General features: G+C 35.7%; 1 protein-coding gene across 2 annotated transcripts; it reads left to right on the forward strand.

Moving 5' to 3' along the window:
• Positions 1 to 1,732: 1,732 nt before the first annotated feature.
• LOC311299051 (nectin 1a-like) lies at positions 1,733 to 17,237 on the forward strand. Of its 2 annotated transcripts, none has more exons than XR_014629035.1 (9): positions 1,733 to 1,984; positions 5,781 to 6,122; positions 6,406 to 6,708; positions 7,398 to 7,503; positions 8,424 to 8,566; positions 9,027 to 9,117; positions 9,847 to 9,895; positions 10,300 to 10,410; positions 11,166 to 11,188. XR_014629035.1 is itself a non-coding variant. In XM_084422442.1 (9 exons), exons 1-8 carry the CDS (start codon positions 1,903 to 1,905, stop codon positions 11,178 to 11,180), a joined length of 1,131 nt encoding a protein of 376 aa, XP_084278568.1. In that variant the 5' UTR covers positions 1,733 to 1,902; the 3' UTR covers positions 11,181 to 11,218; positions 11,323 to 17,237. The 2 variants fall into 2 exon arrangements, 1 of the variants encoding a protein (XP_084278568.1); XM_084422442.1 differs by lacking the exon at positions 10,300 to 10,410 and adding an exon at positions 11,323 to 17,237 and having other exon boundaries at positions 11,166 to 11,218.
• Positions 17,238 to 18,866: the final 1,629 nt, after the last annotated feature.

Raw genomic sequence — 18,866 nt, forward strand, 5'->3', positions numbered from 1 at the left:
TTATATCTATATTATTCATACTACTCAAAATACTGTAAATATGTTTATAATCTGTAACATGCGCTAGACTCCCACTGTCTAGTGTAATATTCTCTAATTCAGGTGATATTTATATTATTCATACTACTCAAAATACTGTAAATATGTTCATAATCTGTAAATGTTTATTCAGACTAAACCCAACTGTGACCCTACTTTTTTACTTTTATACTATTTTTATTTATTTATTATATATTTTCATTCTTAGAATTTGTATTACTATGTTCTTGTTGTATTTGTATTTGTATATGTGCACTGGAAGCTTCAGTACCAAGAAAAATTCCTTGTGGGTGCAAGCACACTTGGCAATAAAGCTCTTTCTGATTCTGATTCTGATTCTGATCTATATATATATATATATATATATATATATATATATATCAAAGTATTGCGCTGCCGCTCCCATTAGAATGTAATTCAAATTACAAAATGGGTAATTTTAAAGCTTGTTAATGATTTCAATGTGTTTAAACGAGAAACAAGCCAAAAAAAAAAGGGGAGTTTTTTTTTTGTGCGTTCTCGCGGTTTTTGAGGAGGTTTTGCTAGTGATGGCCAGATCGAGGCCTCGTGAAGCAATTGAAACAGTTGAACCAAATGTGCTATATTGTTTCGAGGCTTCGAATCAATCCGACACCCGTCTAAACGGTGACACCTGGTGGTCACTTGCAGGTGTTGATCTGAAACAACCTTGACGAGCCATTAAAAAAATGTGTAGTTTTTTTATTATTATAATTTTCTAATATGTGAAGATTGTAACCTATAGGCTCCTCACTGTGCATAATGTTATTTTGGTCTTGCAAAATGAATATTAATAAAAGAAATCAAGCCACAATGTCTCACTTTTTTAGAGATTTTTATTCAAAAATATTAATTTCTCTGCTGTGGAAGGACTTACAGTAGACTACTTCTTTTTTTACAGATAATTTCTCCAGCCTTTGAAAAAATCCTCTCACAAGGGACACTTGTTACTGGCATGCAAATATATATATATATATATATATATATATATATATATATATATATATATAGTTTTGGTGATTTTCCTTTTATTGTGACAGGACAGTAGAGAGATGACCAAAAAACGAGGCGGGAAAGGTCCACGAGCCGGGACTCGGACTCGAACTCGGGACGCCCGAGTGCAAAGGCGCTACATGTCGGCGCACTGACCACGAGGCCATTGACGCCGACGGCGAAGATATTTTTTTTAGCTATGACATACAAATGAGGAAAGATTACTGCTATCTCTTTCCAGTTTCATTTAAATTCATGTTAAATTTAAATGCAAGCCTAAATAGCCTATAACTAATCAAATCGCACTATGTCACTATATCACCAAAAAATCCGCTATCTCAAAATCAAACTCCTCTCACAAAAACCCACGAGGTCAAGATGCGTTGATTTCACTTTTATACAGATGTGCGACTGTGTGGTCTGTTCCCGACCGTGTCAATCAAACGCTGATTCGGCGGACCACACCTGATGAAACACTTAGTGAAACACTTCGAGGCTTCGTTTGGCCATAGTCACGTGACATAGGTGTTTTGAATCACGCTTCGGATCAGTGTTTCGAAACATCTGCGCTTCGGGATCTCGCAAAGCTTCGGAACGACTGTTTCGCGTCAGCCATCCTTAGGTTTTGCGCTGGAAAACCTTGGCATCTGGCAACCCTGGCCGGCTAGCCGAAGATTCGGATCTTCCACACGGGAGTCGGCTCAGAATCGTCTCTTTGCTTAGTCATCACTATTATGTCTCCGTTCATCTTAGAAAACGAATTAAACAATGTATATGGACTAAAGGCAAACGCAGCTGAAATAACAGGGTGAAAGATTAATACAACGAATGAAGGTATAGCCTATTTGGAGTATGGGTCGATGGACTGTCTTCTCTCCCGTGACACTGATGCTTGATTTTATTTTATTTTCATTCATCTACGCAAGAACTTCAGGTGAGTAGGCTGCATAAATGGTTATCAATGTAACATTGTATATAAGTTAGGTTATACAAATATTTTACTAACCTTAAATATAAAATTCAATACACAATACCTATAAAATCACTATTATTTACACGATTACTACTGAAAGAACTGCTATGAACTGCTATAAACTGCACAAGAAAGGTTCGCGTCACGCGTGGCTGTCGTCAGATTTGAAAGTCGCTCGCTCTTTCGCGGTTGTGGCTTCAGTCGACTTCAGTGAGGCGCGGTGGTTTATGGGATGAGTAGTTCCTTCGCTCGGAAATGAAAATATGTACAGTATGAAAGTATGTCTTGTACCTTTGACTTTTTGGGATTTTCTCGTCGTTTTTTCACTCGAAATAATATGTTGTATGCCTATGAGTTCAGCCGTAGCTGGTTATCCTCAGACATGCTTTAAAACTCCTTACATACGGATTTTCCAAAACGTCAATGGGAGAAATGAATGGGAAATTTACTTCCGGTGTTGCACCCAAAAAACAGGTGTTGCACCAAAAACTGTGACCCATCAGATTCTGTGACCCAAGAGGGCGCTGCTGCACATCAATATATGATATTCAGCTGTTAAAATATGTAACCTCACTATAACTGCATAATTAATGAGTGAAACTTAAAATACTGTTTCTGGTCTGCAATAGCATTCCTTCAGACTAATATAGACACATGTTTAATTATTTAGAGTCATCACAGACCCAGTACCACATAGGTCACAATATATGATAGGTCACAAAATATGATAGACAGCTATCAAAATGTGTGACCTCACTGTAACTGCCTAATAAAGGATTCAAACTTCAAAATACTGTTTTAGGGTTGATATAGCATCCATTCAGACTAATATAGACACATGTTTAATTAATTAGAGTCATCACAGACTCAGTACCACATAGGTCACAATATATGATAGGTCACAATATATGATAGGCAACTATCAAAATGTGTGCAACAGCGCCCTCTTGGGTCACAGAATCTGATGGGTCACAGTTTTTGGTGCAACACCTGTACCTAAGCGCTCTCGGGCTGTGGGCGGGACTGTGATGCTCTATAGCAGGGGTGTCCAAACTCAGTCCTGGAGGGCCACTGTCCTGCAGAGTTTAGCTCCAACCCCAATTAAACACACCTGAAATGGTTCAGGTGTGTTTAATTGGGGTTGGAGCTAAACTCTGCAGGACAGTGGCCCTCCAGGACCGAGCTTGGACACCCCTGCTCTATAGGGTGACCAGACGTCCCGAAATAATCGGGATAGTCTCGAAATCTAAGCTGTTGTCCCGAATCCGGTGAAGCAGTCGATTCTGTTCCCTTCCGGAATTCCTGTTCCCCCTCAATGAGCTGTGTCTGCTGACTGCTGACAATCTAGGACCTCTGTGTTTATAAAGCCCTGTCTACGGCCCTGTATTAGGCATAAGATCAATAATGAATGTGTACATGTTGTGAATTAATTTAATAAACTTAGTCGCCTAGTTTTCCTGGTAGCCTTCAGTAAATGAACGTGTCAGAAAATTATACATAAATCAACCACTCAGTTGACACTATGTTTAGGCTACTTTCTTCACTGACAGACAAAAATGAAAAGCCTATATCAGTCAAATCTCAGCTTTAGGAGGAGAAGAGACAGGGCAAGATAAAAACAAAGAGAAAAAGAGGGTGATGGAGAAAAATAATCTACTGCCCACTGACATGGCTTTAAAGCTATTGTTATCCATTTTCTTTTTTCTTTTTTTTTTTGGCCTTCAAAACATCTTAAAATGCACATAGATCAGAGAAATAAAAAAATTCTTGGGGGAGCACCCGAACCCCCCTAACAACCTCACGTTTGGGACCTCAGTGATTATAAAACCCTGCCATATGCATGTTAATATGCAACTAGTTTATAGTGAGAATTAGACCCTAAACTAAACTGTTACTTTTTTTAAATCATAACCTCATTGGTGGCTGAGCCCCCCTAAAATAAAAATCCTTGAATCGCCCCTGACTGGGATTCTGTTTGTCTTACTTCTATTGCTGCTTACTTCTTATTCAACTAAATTACACATGTATATGGAATATTTAATTATTATAAATTAATTATCATAAATAAGATGATTTTCAATTACACATAAAAAAAAAAAATGGTGATTTGAAATGTTGCTGAATCATAAGCTCGATCAACAATTTAGATTTTGGACTTCCATCCTCAAGTAGAAAGGAGCTGTCTGAGTATTGCATTCATGCTGTGATTCTGGAATTTATCATAAAAATTGCCTGAGGGTCTGCAATTTGGACTAATCTTCTGTGACCCTAAAGTTTACCTTAAACCCCCACACCACAGTGTTGCCTGTGTGTTTTAGTGATGACGTTAACTAGCATGCGACTAAAGTTCTGAAGTTATGTCGTAATGATAAAAACCCACTGGGATTTTTCCATTGGCTTTTGGATTATTTCAGAAAATATGGTCTGTGACTAACAACAGCTTATGATTCTTACACGTTTTGTTCATCGTGATAATCTTCACAAATGAACAGCTTGAATTTTGAAGCGTAAATACAATCATCAGAAGTAAAAAGCTAATCATGGCTATAAACAAACTACACTGCGTTTGCATGACTTTAACGTCACCGTTACTACTGACAACTCTTTCAGTCTTTGTTTAAAAACGTTTTCCCTGAAAGTTTAGTATAGTTTGCAAGAGTGTGATTAAAAGGCTGTGAAAGCGGAGTTTTCCTGTTCGGCTGATGACATTTAATGTCCCTGACAACCTCTGTAGTTCCATTTAACCACTTGTTAGCAAGACAAGTAAAAGCTTTAAAAATCATATTATTATTATTACTGTATTACTGATGTATTTTATGTCATAGCATAAAACATAAAAATTTCTTAAGCTTGTGTTCACCACAGAACTTATTTCAGGAATTTAAACCAAAAACCAATTAAAAAAAAACACACAAGCACAGAACAATTACCCTGACAACTGTTTTATTAACAAAGTTTGGGAGGAACACGTTCAAATTATCTATCCAATCAGCTCGAGAAGAGGCCTATATATAACCGACTCAACTGTCACGTCTTGTTTTGGTTTTGTTTACAAAATAAATGGGCACTTGATTCTAAATTTTAGGACCATGCTGAAAGAGTGTCTGTGGCTGTTAATGAGCTCACCCAAAAGGTTAAATTCTGTCTTATACCATGGTCTGGGTGAATACTCGATTCTGATTGGCTGCAGGGTGTCCGTTAAAAAGTGATAATGCACACCTAAATAAACCGTCAGGCGTAACCAAGGAAACCAAGTTATTGTTTGTAACTTGTAACTTTAGATTTCGATTGTAAAACTAATTAAAATATAAACTAATGTTTTAAAAATGTGTTATTTGGCAAGTGACCATGGTATAAGCGGGTTAATGCCCTTCGAGGTGTCCATTGTCAGGTATTAATGGACTTCCGCTGCGCGTCGGACGGTTCACGCCTCGCCGTCGTCCATTAATACCTGATAATGGACACCTCGTCGGGCATTAACCCTTACATAATGTACTCAACCTCATGTCATTCCGAACCTGTATGACTTTCTTTATTTTGTAGAACATACAGATTTTTTTAATGTCCTGGGACATTTGTTCAAACAGAAGTCAAGAGTAACCAAAACTTGTTCTGCAGAAGAAAGTAAGTCATTAAAGGTTCTCTGAGTCTCCAGGCATTGCCAACGGCTCTGCTTCATGCTACTTGCCCAACTGAACATCTCCATGTACCGTGTTTGCTAATTCATGTACTTTGTGCATTTTTTTTTCTGTTAAAGGTGTAAAGGTTATTGGTCATGATACAACAGCCATTTATGGAGAGAATGCCACTTTGTTGTGTCAGCTGACTGAGACTGATGAAAGTATAACTCGTATTATATGGATGAAAAAGACAAGAGAAAACCCTGAAGAGAATAGTTTCTTTGCCATTCGGCCAGATGGCAAACCTGAACTCAAAAATGGATTGGGGGACAGAGTACAATTCATTGGAAACGTTGCAGAGAAAAATGGATCAATTCAGCTGCTCAGAATGAGGCTTCTAGATGACGGGATCTACACATGCGTTTTCAACTTATTTCCAAGTGGAGCATTTAAAACGGACATCAATGCCACAGTTTTTGGTATGATGGCTTGTTCATATTTTTTCTCTGATTTACAGCAATGACATATAAATGCTTATCCCTGTTAACATTACCCTTAAACGAAGAACGAAAAAGAACTATCGAAGTATATCGGGGCCTTTCTTCTATGTGCTAGAAAAATTTGTTACATTTATATTTCACATGCTTTTGGTAGTTATGAGAAGACCTAGAGCAGCAGACTAAGCTATTTTAGTTAGTATAGTCAGTTAGTTTTTACAGTTGAATGATTTAATGATTATCTTTTTTTCTATTTCAAATGCAGCCCGTCCTGTGGTTAATGTGAAAGCGGAAGCTCCTGCTACTGGTTGTTTTGAGGCTACATTGGCATCATGCGTTGCCTCTAATGCTTGGCCTGCTCCAGCAGTGATGTGGAGATTAGGAGATCTGGAAAACTCTCTGAGGACTGAAACCAACCATACAGTGCACCCCGATGGGACCATTACTGTTGTGTCCTACCTACTTGGAGTCCCATTCAAACATTTAAACAAAAAGAGCATCCAGTGTGTGGTGAAGCACAACACCCTAAGAGAAGACCTCGTAATTAACTACACAATAAACATTCATTGTAAGTATTTGAAGTATCAACCAACAGCTTGCATACAAATGACTGTTATATACTTTTCATATAAAATACAAACTTCACATTCTAAATGCAGTTATCTATATTAAATTGTCTTGGGTTTTTTGTGCAGAAAAAAAATAGGGGATGACGATAATCATAACGAAGACATGAGTGAACATATTTTTGCTTTCTTCATGGCTCAGAAAATAAGAGTATAATAATGGCTGTAATGAAGCAATGATGCATTAACATGAACTTATATTTCAGTAAATAAGCCTTTCAGCAGCTGTTCTGATGGATTCTGTGAGTTCATTCAAGGATTTGTCAGACTGGCAAACTCCTACGTTTGAGTCGTTTGGATGATTCTATGAAAACCAACTCATAAGAGTCATTTTTGAATCAGACTAAACAGGTTGTGATGTGTTTGTTTTGTGTGTGCCATGTGGCCATGAGGAACATCACTTGTTAATTTAAGTTGAGAACTTATAATTTAACATGTTTCTGACATGGTGTGAAGGCATCACTATTCTGGAAACTTTGCGCTTATTCCTTCTCTGTAACCCACAGCTTAAAAATTATGGTTTAGATTGCCATGTTTCTGCCTGTGAACCCTAAAGGTTTCAGTTTCACATAGAGTAAATACTGTTTATGGATATATATAGTTATTTTTGCTACATAATTTATTTTCCTAGATCCTCCAGAGTCAGTGGTTATAATTCCTGACAGTCCAACAAATGCTAAAGAATTCAAGTGTATAGTGGACAGTAACCCAGAACCAACCATCTACACCTGGACTAGGTAATATAAAACTGCAAAAAAAATGTCTGCACTCAGTTCTATATAATATTTTGACTAGAGAAGCCCAAATTTAGTGTTTGCTTATTTGTCAGTGTTTTTACGATATTTTAGTGCATAGTGATGTCTGTAAGGCCCGGAACTTTTCTTCCTTTTCTTCTCATTTGTATTGTATTTCAGCACTGAATTTTGCATTTCCTTTTTTATCTATTTACTTTGACTTTACAGGGAAATCAGACAGATAATTAGCAAGAAGGTAATACGTTATTGATTCAAAGGCATGTTGACAAATAGTCACTAAACAACTTTATCTTAGTGGCAGTTATTCTCTAAGCTAACCATTTTTTAACGCCTGCACAAAGCTGACAAGTTTGCATATTGTGGTTCACAGGTTTTAGAATTTGACTACTATATTGGGACATGTTTCTTATGAAATGGTTTAGTGAGCAAGAAAAAAACATTGGACGGGACAAGATTTTATCCATCAGTTGTTGATTGGATTGTGAAAAGTGAGCACTGCATACTGGAATGGAGGCAGATCTGAGTGTGATTGGCTTAACTGCAACATGGATCTCATGTCATAGACATCAAGTCGTATCACAGGGAGAGCAAGTTATACAATTTTGTTTCTTCCCCTGTGAATCATTTACAATAAGACCAGTAACATGCATTAAGAAAATAAATCGGGTCTATTTAGATTTCATGTCAACTTTGTTGTGTTTGAGCATCTACTAACCAGGGGCAAAGGTCATAGGCTTGATGCATGAAGGTTTTTTGTAGGTTTCAGAGAGAGAGGCCGATAGATGGAAGGTTGAGCAGTTCTTAATGGTTGCTGGGGTGTTTGTGGGCAAATTTTCCAGATGTTATCCAACCTTGTTTTACCAGTATGTTCAGTTATCTTTCATATCTCTCTATTTTAACAGAGACAATAAAAGTACTCCCTATTTTAAAGGCAACAAGCTTCCTGCCCCAAAACTGTCCCCTGACTTTAATGGCTTGTACATCTGTCATGCTTCAAACCAGTATGGAAACTCATCAGGTTCTCTGTATATGAATGTTCATACTGGTGAGTCTATTTTTTTATATATATATATATATATATATATAGGTTATGATACATGTTGTTTGTCATTCTTGAAACACTTATCCAATGAAAAGTTGTGTGCTGCACATGGTGATGAACTGAATTTCTAAATTTTAATTGAGGCAGCAAACAGAACATTTACATTTATGCATTTGGCATTAAAAATATAATTATGCATGCTACAATTTATCAGATACAAAAAGATTAAAAGTCTACATTATGTGGAATTTCAAAACTGTGATATATAATTGTTTTAACTGGATATCCCTGTATCATATTAATCTCAATTCTGGACATGGCAATCAGGATAACTCTAATCTGTGATAACCCATGTCTGTATAAATGGATATAGTCTTTGTCTGCCTTTCATGAATAACAGTAACGTTGTAGAAGTTTGAACTTGACAATGTTTCGCTTCCTGTATCTCCACCATTCTTTATAGAATCCAGCGCCATCTGTTGGGGTCTGTTTGGTTCTTTAATCATCATTGCTCTTCTCGGTGCTGTTGGTGTTGTCATATTCAAAACCAAGCCGTGAGTTTAAACACTTCATTTGTCTCAGTGTGACGTGAGGGTTTGGAGCTTTTGTATTTAAATTTTTTGTTTGTTTTGTTTATATTTTAATATTGCCTTACAGTAATAAATTATGTCCAAACCTAGCATGAATTAACACTTTTTCCAGTTATACGCTATTTTTTGACATAATCACAGCCAGTCATATTATATTTGATTTTTAATGTGCAGTTATGAGAAGTAGAATTTTAAACCACTGAGATTGGTCATAACAGTCTGAGGACTAACAAGCATGATGCTCCAGAAATAGAAACCAAGCGATCAACAAAATGTCCTGACAAAAAAAAGTTAAAAAAAAGTTAAAATGGAGCAATTTTAAAATACAAATTATTGTGTTTTAATATACATTTAGTTTTTTATGAAAAAAAAAAGAAAAAAAAAACCTTTGCTTAAATCATAATTTTATGTTTGTGGAAAGGCAGAATAATAGTGCATAATCATGATCAGTCTGTGAACAAGGTCCGTAATTTATAACCTATATTGTTTATAATGCACATATGTCTCCATAATCAATCAACTGATTGAGGTCATCAGCTCATTAGTAAAGACCTGAAATGGGTGTGTCAGACAAAGGAATGTTCAAAATGTGCAGTGGTAGAGGCTCCAGGATCAGGTTATAAACAGTACAGCAGACTGCACCAACATTTGGTCGATCTAGTGCTGCCATGTTAAATTTATCTTCATTTTTAGGGAATGGATTCCAGTATCAAGGCGTGCCAATTCCAATGATGAAGAACAGGTGTGTTTTTTGTTGTTGTTGTTGTTGTTGTTTCAAAATACCACATTCATTGTATGTACTTTTTCTTATATATTGATATAGTGTAGCCTATACACTGTTCAAAAGTTTGGGTTTGGTAAGATGTATTTAGAAAAAAGTCTCTTAAGGTCCCTATATACTTCAAGTGAAATCTAAGAACAAACTAATGTGACATAATTTTGAACAAAATCAGGCCAAAACGAACTTCGTTTGGAGTTCGTTTTAGGAGTTCGAAACAGCTTGCCAAAGTGAACTTTCCAGAAAAGTTCAGTACGGGTGGTAAACTTGTACTACCATTTGCCCGTAGCAAATAAGTAATAGGTGTGCGCTGAGGCTCCGCCTTCTTTCACGTGGAAAATCTTTTCCTCTTTATTTCTCCTGTTCAGTCCGTCGAGGTCAGATGTCTGCGAGTGAAAACATGAACACACAGGAGATCTGCTTTAATATTGTAGAAAATTAAGTTGTACTTCTGATGAAATGTTTTCATGTTTAATACGGTAAAGATGCTTGATTTTAAGCTATCTATTGTATAAAGTGCTATATAATTAAACGTGATGTTTACTAGAGTGCTGAATTGCAGAGCTTGTTCAAACATATCCACATTGCTATGATCAGATGCTTTTCTTATGCTTTATTTAAAAATACTTGCTATTTTCAAAATTTTGTTGTGTTTATTTTGTTATAAAGAGAGAAAAGTGCGCAGCACATATTTACATATTCATCTAAACGCCGCTCTCAGCAGTGTGGACAGTGTCGGATGTTCGATAAGATTATACCGCTGGTCACATACTATTTTGAACTTTGTTTTAACCCTAAGCGAAGAACAAACCATAACTTCACCATGAGTATATCAGAGTCTTTATGCTCACCAATGCTACATTTATTTGATAAAAAAGTTAAATTGTGAAATATTACTATTTAAAATAACTGTTTATCCCTGTGATGCAGTCATTTATCCGTCTTATAGTGTCACATGATCCTTCTGAAATCATTCTAATATGCCAATCTGGTGCTTAAAAAGCATTCATCATTATCAATGTTGAAAACAGTTGTGATGCTTAATATTTTTCTGGAAACTCTAATATATTTTTGAAAGCTCAAAAGAACAGCATTTATTTAAAATTAAAGGTTTAATTCTTTCCACAAAAAAAAAAAAAAAAAAAATCTATTTTACCCAAACTTTTGAACTGTAGTGTAGTTTACATTTTATTTATGATCATATGGGCTAAATTTGTCTAAATTTTTCCTACAGGACAGTGGACTCTAAACATGACAGGATGTGGCTGTGATGATGAGAATGAACAGGTTGGTGAACTTTTATCATTTGTCATATTTATAACAAATATGTTTGCCCATAGATGTAAATCAGTAACTGTGTTTGTTTGTATTTTGTTTTGTGATTTTCACAGGAATGGAGAGGTTTCTCATTAGAGACAGTGACAGATATGTGTTGGTCAGCTCTCCATCACGAACAAGGGGCATGTTCAAGTTCAAAACGGTGCGCAACGTTTTGCTACGGTTTCCGGGTTGAACGTCATGTTTACTGGAAACGGCGTGCACCGGTGTGCAACGGGGTTTTAAATACGTTTTCTGGGGACATCAGAGGCTTTTTTTACATCTTGTGAAAAGGGGCATAATAGGTCCCCTTTAAGGGCTGGTAACGGGAGGATTCAGATTGAAATAACTGCAGACCTCAGCTAACATGACAGGAAATCACATAGATCACACAAGACTTTGACTACAGAAGCAACCATAAGTTATCAGTTTAAAATGAAAGTGGTGTGCAGGAGAGTACCTTACTTTCACTATGAAGGTTTAGTGATATTAGGGGGGTGACCTCTAGGGGGGTCCGGGGGCTTGCCCCCCCGTAAGAAAATTTTGTACATTTTAAAGATAAATTCATTAATCTGGTGCACTTTGAGTCACCCGAATCCACTGTTAAAAATAAATAATCCACCCGCAAAACCGCCCATATTCTTTGATTTAGATATCTGCATCTGATCATCACATTACAATTATTCAAATTAGTGTTAAGCATGATAGTATGGTAACATATCACACTGAAGTAGGCTGATTTAAAATGAACATTTATTTAAAATAAAAGTTCTTCTTTTGGCAAAATTAAATTTCCTTAATAGCCTAAACAGATGCTTTACTCCCTTCAAACTTAAATTGTCAATGTTTCATTACATCACTGTTTAAAAACACTCAGAATAATTTTTTTTACCTTTTATAAAGGGCACTTTTCCCCTAATTTTATTAAATGTAGGCCTATGCTCCATCTTTCATTTCAAATTCTTAAATTTGATCAGTATATTCAATTAAAATAATAAGACACTAGGCTGTTACCAATCAAATTAAATAATTTACATTGAAAAATTATAACTGTATTAAATTAGATTATTTTAAATATTTTTGAATATACAAATAAGAAATGTTGAAAAGAATGATACTTTATGAAACTAAACCGCCAGTAGGAGGCGGCAGGCGACCGTCTTAATGAGCGAGTCATTGAGTCATTCATTCAAACGATTCATTCAAACGGCTGATTTATTCAGAATGAGGCAGTTTATGAATGGGTAATTGAATCTTTGACTCAACCGATTCGTTCAAAGCGCTGAATCATTCAGTAATGCAACAAGTGTTGCTGTGAGATGCGCGATGGTTCTGCTGTGATCTTTGTTTGGAACTATTTTCGCTGCTGAAACAGCAAAAACAGTCATTGCGTCTAAAATGTAAGTGACTTAATTTTAACTATTTGTTTATTGAATTGTTATGAAATCAGTCTCGGTTTCAATCTTGATGGCATTCAGGAAAACAGCTCTCTGGTCGTGTGTAGCCTAGGCTATAATGTTTCTTAACTATAATATGTTATAAATAACTGCGCGACATTGTTACCGTCAGTAGCCTACATTAGGTTGGCCTATATTATTATCAACTAACGTTATAGGCTATCAATCGCCACTTACATTAAATGAAATAAAACAGAATCATCCTCACGTTTTCGGTGATTCCCTAGTTTTTTTTTTTTTTTTTTAGCCTATATTAAAAATGGTTTTAATCAGGGCATTTGTCCGGCTGAGCAAGTAGTTGGCCTACAATTATCTCTCACTTTTCCCTTGCAGTCTATGGTCCCTGACAAGCGTTACTCGAGCCCTGATATGTTTTCCTTGATTGGTTTTCCCTGAAGAGAATTACGTCGTTGAAAACGAAAGTAAAAGAGTCACGCACGTTCATTGCGTTTTACCGTGATGAGGGTTCCATGTCTTTACTAAACTCAACACATTATAATGATTTATCTGTCTTCCACCCTCGATTAATTTGAATGGAATGTTTTTATTACTTGGCCCGCCCGACCCACGGATTATCCGCGATCCGCGCAGCAAAAATGTTACGTAAAATCAACAGTAACTTACGGGCAACAAATATCCAGCAAGCTTCAGTATTTTATTCCACAGTAAAATTACTGTAAATCTGACAACAGTACTTCACAGCATACCGTATAATAACTTACAGCATTTTTATACTGTAAAATTAATTACAGTGCTTGTTTTTGCACTGTATTTTAAAATACTGTAAAGTTACTATGCAGTATAATTGATTATGGTATTTTTATATATATACACACAACATAACCAACTACAATCTGTTACACGCTTAAAAAAAGAATGAAAGCTAAAGGCGTGTATGCAAAAAATATTTCACAGTTATATTACTGATTATTAGATGTTACGTCAATTATGACAACACACAGAACAGAAGTCAGTTTAAAATTCTTTATTAAAATTTAATTCATTAAACTAGAAACAACAGATCATTTACAGCGTGATATTTGTGTGCAGCCTAACTTACTCATCCTTCAAACACATTCTTTGACATTACATTCATTGCATGTGCAAACTGTCAAAACCCTAAAATGCCATATTACTTAACAATTAGTTAATAGTCATTATGTGCCTCAACAAGTAGAGTCATAACATAATGATACATTTGCAAATCATTAGTTAATGATTAATTAAAGCAGACAACTGCAAGTTGAAGTACATTGCTTTGACCAATTGTGGTCAAACTACTTTGTTTGTATTAACTACTACTGCCTAAAAAACGCCTTAAATATATTTCTAATGTGGAAACAGTCAGTACACCCGTACATTTATCACTAAATCAAGTGCAGATTAGAACATCTTTAAAGAGGAATATCACACCTTATGTACATCAATAAACTGATCATGTTTGCTCGTAAGCACTGAAGTACGTAGAGCCATCATGCCAAGTTAAAAAGAGCTGAATGAGGCCCTTAGAAGAAAGATTGTTGAAGCTTATGAAAATGAATTTAGTATTTTCAACCATCACTGTACATAAGATGTCTGGAAACCTTTTCAGACCAATGGCAATCTGTCCAGGCCAGAGGTCTCACAAAATGTCCCTGGTTCAGAGCCAAACTTTAAATCATGATGTCTACTATTAAATGACACTATAGCATTATTATTATAATATTATACCAAATAGTGCTTGAGGAGAACATGAAGCAACCTGTACAACAGATGAAGCTGAACTGTAAAAGCAAATCCACAAAGGAATTTCTCAGAAGAAAGACAAGGAGTTTAGAGAAAAACAAGTCAAAGTTCAGATTTCAATGTTGTGTGAAACATGAAAGAGGAATGGGCAACATTTTAAATGAAAGAAAATACACCCAAAAAAAATGGTGTGGGATTTACTTTGAAACAATTCAATTGCTTTTAAATCGTATAAATAATACAAAGTAACGGCAAGAACGTTTTTGTTTTTTTCACTGTTATTTGTTATGTCACCATAACTTTCACTTTCAGTACTGACTGAATTATCATTATGTCCACATATATGTTGATAAAGGACACGTTTCATGGGGTGTACTTACATATTCACAGCAGTGCTAAAGTTTTATTTGGGGCGCAATCAAAAGCATCTAACAACCAGCCTTAATTGCTGTTAGATGTGATTATTCACAGAGCACATGGAAGCAAGTGCTTATCAACCGCCATAAAAACTCCCTCATACCAGTGAAAGAATGTGTCCTTGACATCAAGGTCATATGGCAGATACAACACAGCAATAAAACAAAATCCCTGCCTTATTCATGAAGCAAAAGCTCAACAAATTTCTATATAAATCATTAAAATAAAAAAGTTTTTATATAAACTGTAGCATTAAATAGTGTTGCATTAAAATGTAGAAATGTTGCAGAATATTTATCTTTTGACCATTCAGTTGATGGAGCAAACGGTTTGGCGTCCTCACATTAAGAATGGTCTATTGTTCACCATTTAAATAATAATAATAATAATAATAAAGAAAATAGTACAAAATTACCATACTCCTAACTTACAAGCTTGCTTTTCTTATTATTAGGCCTTTCCTGTTGGTATCCAGCAACATTTTTAAATGATTGCATTTAGGCTACAAATGCATGGAGCCGAGGACTGTTGATGCACAAATGTTTTCAGAATTAACGTCTCACCTACCAGTTTTCAATGTTGAAATTACAGCAAAGATGCGCGAGGATTAACGGGTTTCTCTAAGAAAAGGAAGACAAAATGGGCCTGCAATGGAGGACACATGTGTTCGAAATCGCATTCTCATTCACTATTCCCTACATTACTCCACTAATATAGTCCATTTGAAGCAGTTGATAAAAACGAGTGAGTGAGCTGCCGCTTGCATAGTTTGTGCATGTTGTTTAATAATTAATTGAAATGTAGCAAACTGGCAGTTCCAGTAGTAGCCTAGCCTAGGCCTAATTAAAATATTTATCCTGAACGCTGCTATGGAAACTATGTATAAACCGTAACTAAACAATTTAATAATAAATTAAAAAGGAATTTGTACCTGTATGATATACGCTGGACGGAAATATAAGCTGCGGTTTGGAAAATGGATGGATGGATGATTTGATTCTGCGGCGCCATCTTCTGGCGAGACGCGGGACCTTATTCAGTGCTCGACTCTCACAGTGCATTCTGGGTATTATCTAGTTTAAAAAAAATATATTTTTTTTTATTAAGTCATCTTTATTGCAAAAAAAAGGTACAAATCACAGATGTCTAACCAAAATATACATAACTACATACAAGATTATAGTAGGCTACGTAAACATAATACAATACAATATTGCCTGGGGAAGCTTATGGGCCATTACAAAGAGAAAGAGGACCATATGTTGACAGTTTTAACTGCCTTTTTGTTGTTGGAGCCAGAAATCAGATTAATATAATGTACAACTTCATGGAGAAAAAAAATACAACATTAGGTTTTTTAGTGTTGAATTTAATAAGAAGAATTAATAAATTTATAATGAAGTACATCTTTTCTTTACTTTGACTTCTATAAAAACAAAATACAACATTCATTCACAATAAGGTAAAGTCTTTATGGTCAATGATGAATCTGCTGAAGGTTTGCCAAAATGTTCTGGTGTGTGAGCAATACCAAAAGAGGTGCAAAACACTTTCTGGGTGGTCTTCACAAATAGAACAGTTTGTATTGATGTCTCTTTTAAATTTAACCATGTAATGATTAACAGGGTAATATCTGTGAATTATTATGAATGACACTTCTTTCACCTATCAAGTATCAAGTTTACTATCAAGTATCTGTGAGGAATCATCCAAACCTTTTTCCAGTCAATGTCATTTACAAATCAGTTCCAATAAAATGTAACATTTGGAATAGAAACAATTTCTTTCTGAAATAATGCACGAATGTTCTTATTATTTTGAGGAAGTTGGGAAAAACAGATTTTTCCAACTGGTGATTCAGCCACATCGGGGAGGGAGACAGAAGTAAGTGGAAGTCTGCCAGTATACCTAAAAAGCATGATTGTGCCTGATGGAATGGCGTCAAATATTGCAAATTCTCTTGGCGTAACTGGAATGTTATATGTTGATAAAAACTCTATGTAAGCCGGGATATTCCTTCAGCCTTGGTAAGCAACACTCTGCCTTTTAGAGTCCCTTTGCAACCACTGGTTCAATTTAAACACGGGACCTTATTCAGCAGCGCTCGACTCTCACACAGTGCATTATGGGTATTATCTAGCTGATGAGCGCAGTTGTACACTCGTCACTGTGGGATTGAATGAGTTCACTCAATAATGTCCACTATGGGTTCGGACACCACTACAAATGACTGTCCCCTCAAATAGTGCCCTATTTAAGGGTACCCATAGACCTTATTCACAGCAGTGCCATCTTTGATTTTTAACGGGAAGCTGACGAATCACTGCAAAAATATCTTTCCAAGAAATTTCATAGACACAGCCCATGGAGTCAGATCAGTCTCATTAATATTTAATGCAAAAAAAAAAAAAGGTATACTTTATATATATAGGCTAGCCCATATATTTTTCGCGCGCGTGAATTAGGTTTCAGCCATGTGAAATAGGCTATGCATGTAATGCATCATGAATTATTAATGAGACTGATCAGGCTATAGGCTCCCTTGTAATACATTTACAAATTTACATCTTATTACTGCGGCTGTCATCATGTAGTCAAGTGGGCACTGTACAGGAAAAACACATGTGAAACACACAGGCTATTATGCACATGGGAAACATGTGGTTTCGGAAATGTTCCCATGTGAAATCCATGTGATCACATGAGGGAAACATGGTAAATTCATGTGTTTTTTTCTGTATTACAAACCACAGTGTTCAGAACTGCAACTATTTATTCCCGGTTACATTTTACTCAAAGCTTGATCAATATGACTGGAAATAACTTCCTAAATATTTGACTAATTTTATTTTGTAACACTGATCACTCTTTGTTGACAGCTGTTTTTATTACAGCTCCTTTGTTCTCAGATCATAACTGCCTCAGTTTAAATCAAATGAATGTATTAATTGTTGCACTTATGGTTTTCAGATTTACATTTCTCTAATCCAGTGGCTGTCTGCTAATGCTCTGAATGCTGGGTGAGGGTGGTATTTATCATTTATTGTTTACCCCAGCATTTTTGGGCCCCCTCTGGACATGCAACCCATGTGCGGATGCCTATGCATAAATTTGACCCTGTGAAGGGGTATATTATTGTGCTTCTTAACAAATTATGTCTAAATCATAGTTTGTTCTTTTTCATATGAACTTTTTGACTTTCTGGTTGTAATGCTTTCTCCTATGTTTTACTTTTGTTTGTTTTTGAGTGTTTTAAAATGGTACGACTATTACAGTGAGCCTTCGCCCACATACAGTCAAACCATTGTTTGTTCTTTTCCTTTACCAAATACTGTGTGCTTGACTTCTAAACTAAAGAGAAGTTTAGAGTCATTTTCTTTGTTCTGTCCATTTTTTCTAGATACTACTGTTGCCAAGTGTATTAGCAGTGCTTTAAAAGACTTAGGTTTACATTTAACTGAAGGTCGTTTTGATGCTGTTAGACTTCAGACGTGTGTATAAACATCTTACCCTTTTTTATGACAATAAAATCTTAAATGTTTGTTGTGTGTAAACTGTTTGTGACGTAAACATTTAAATAAAACCCATTTAAGGTTGTATAGCCAACATTCAATTATAGACATTTACTAGATCAAATAAAGAAAATGTTTTGGTGCACATGGCAGTGGCGGCTGGTGAAAAATATCTTAGGTGGGGCTGTGTCATATTCAAACCATGGGAATAGGCTATTAGGCCTACTTTCTGCCCTTGGTATGTGTATTGTGCTTTGATGTTTATTTTGTTCTATTCCTTAACCCAGTCCCAGTGGTTGTACCCCAAGAGGCTTTAATATCCTTCTGCGTACCCCCACTCTTCAGTCACACCTTTTTCAGTAAGGGACAATATTTGCCCCCTTAAATCGATTTTTTCAACTGCATTTTTGCCTTTACAAATACCTTTATAACATAAATAATGCTTAAAAAAAAAAAAAGTTAAATAGATAAATATGCAATGATGGTAAAAACGAAATGATGCTTTTA

This window comes from Rutilus rutilus (assembly GCF_951802725.1).
Source record: "Rutilus rutilus genome assembly, chromosome: 10".
Lineage (NCBI taxonomy): Eukaryota > Metazoa > Chordata > Actinopteri > Cypriniformes > Leuciscidae > Rutilus > Rutilus rutilus.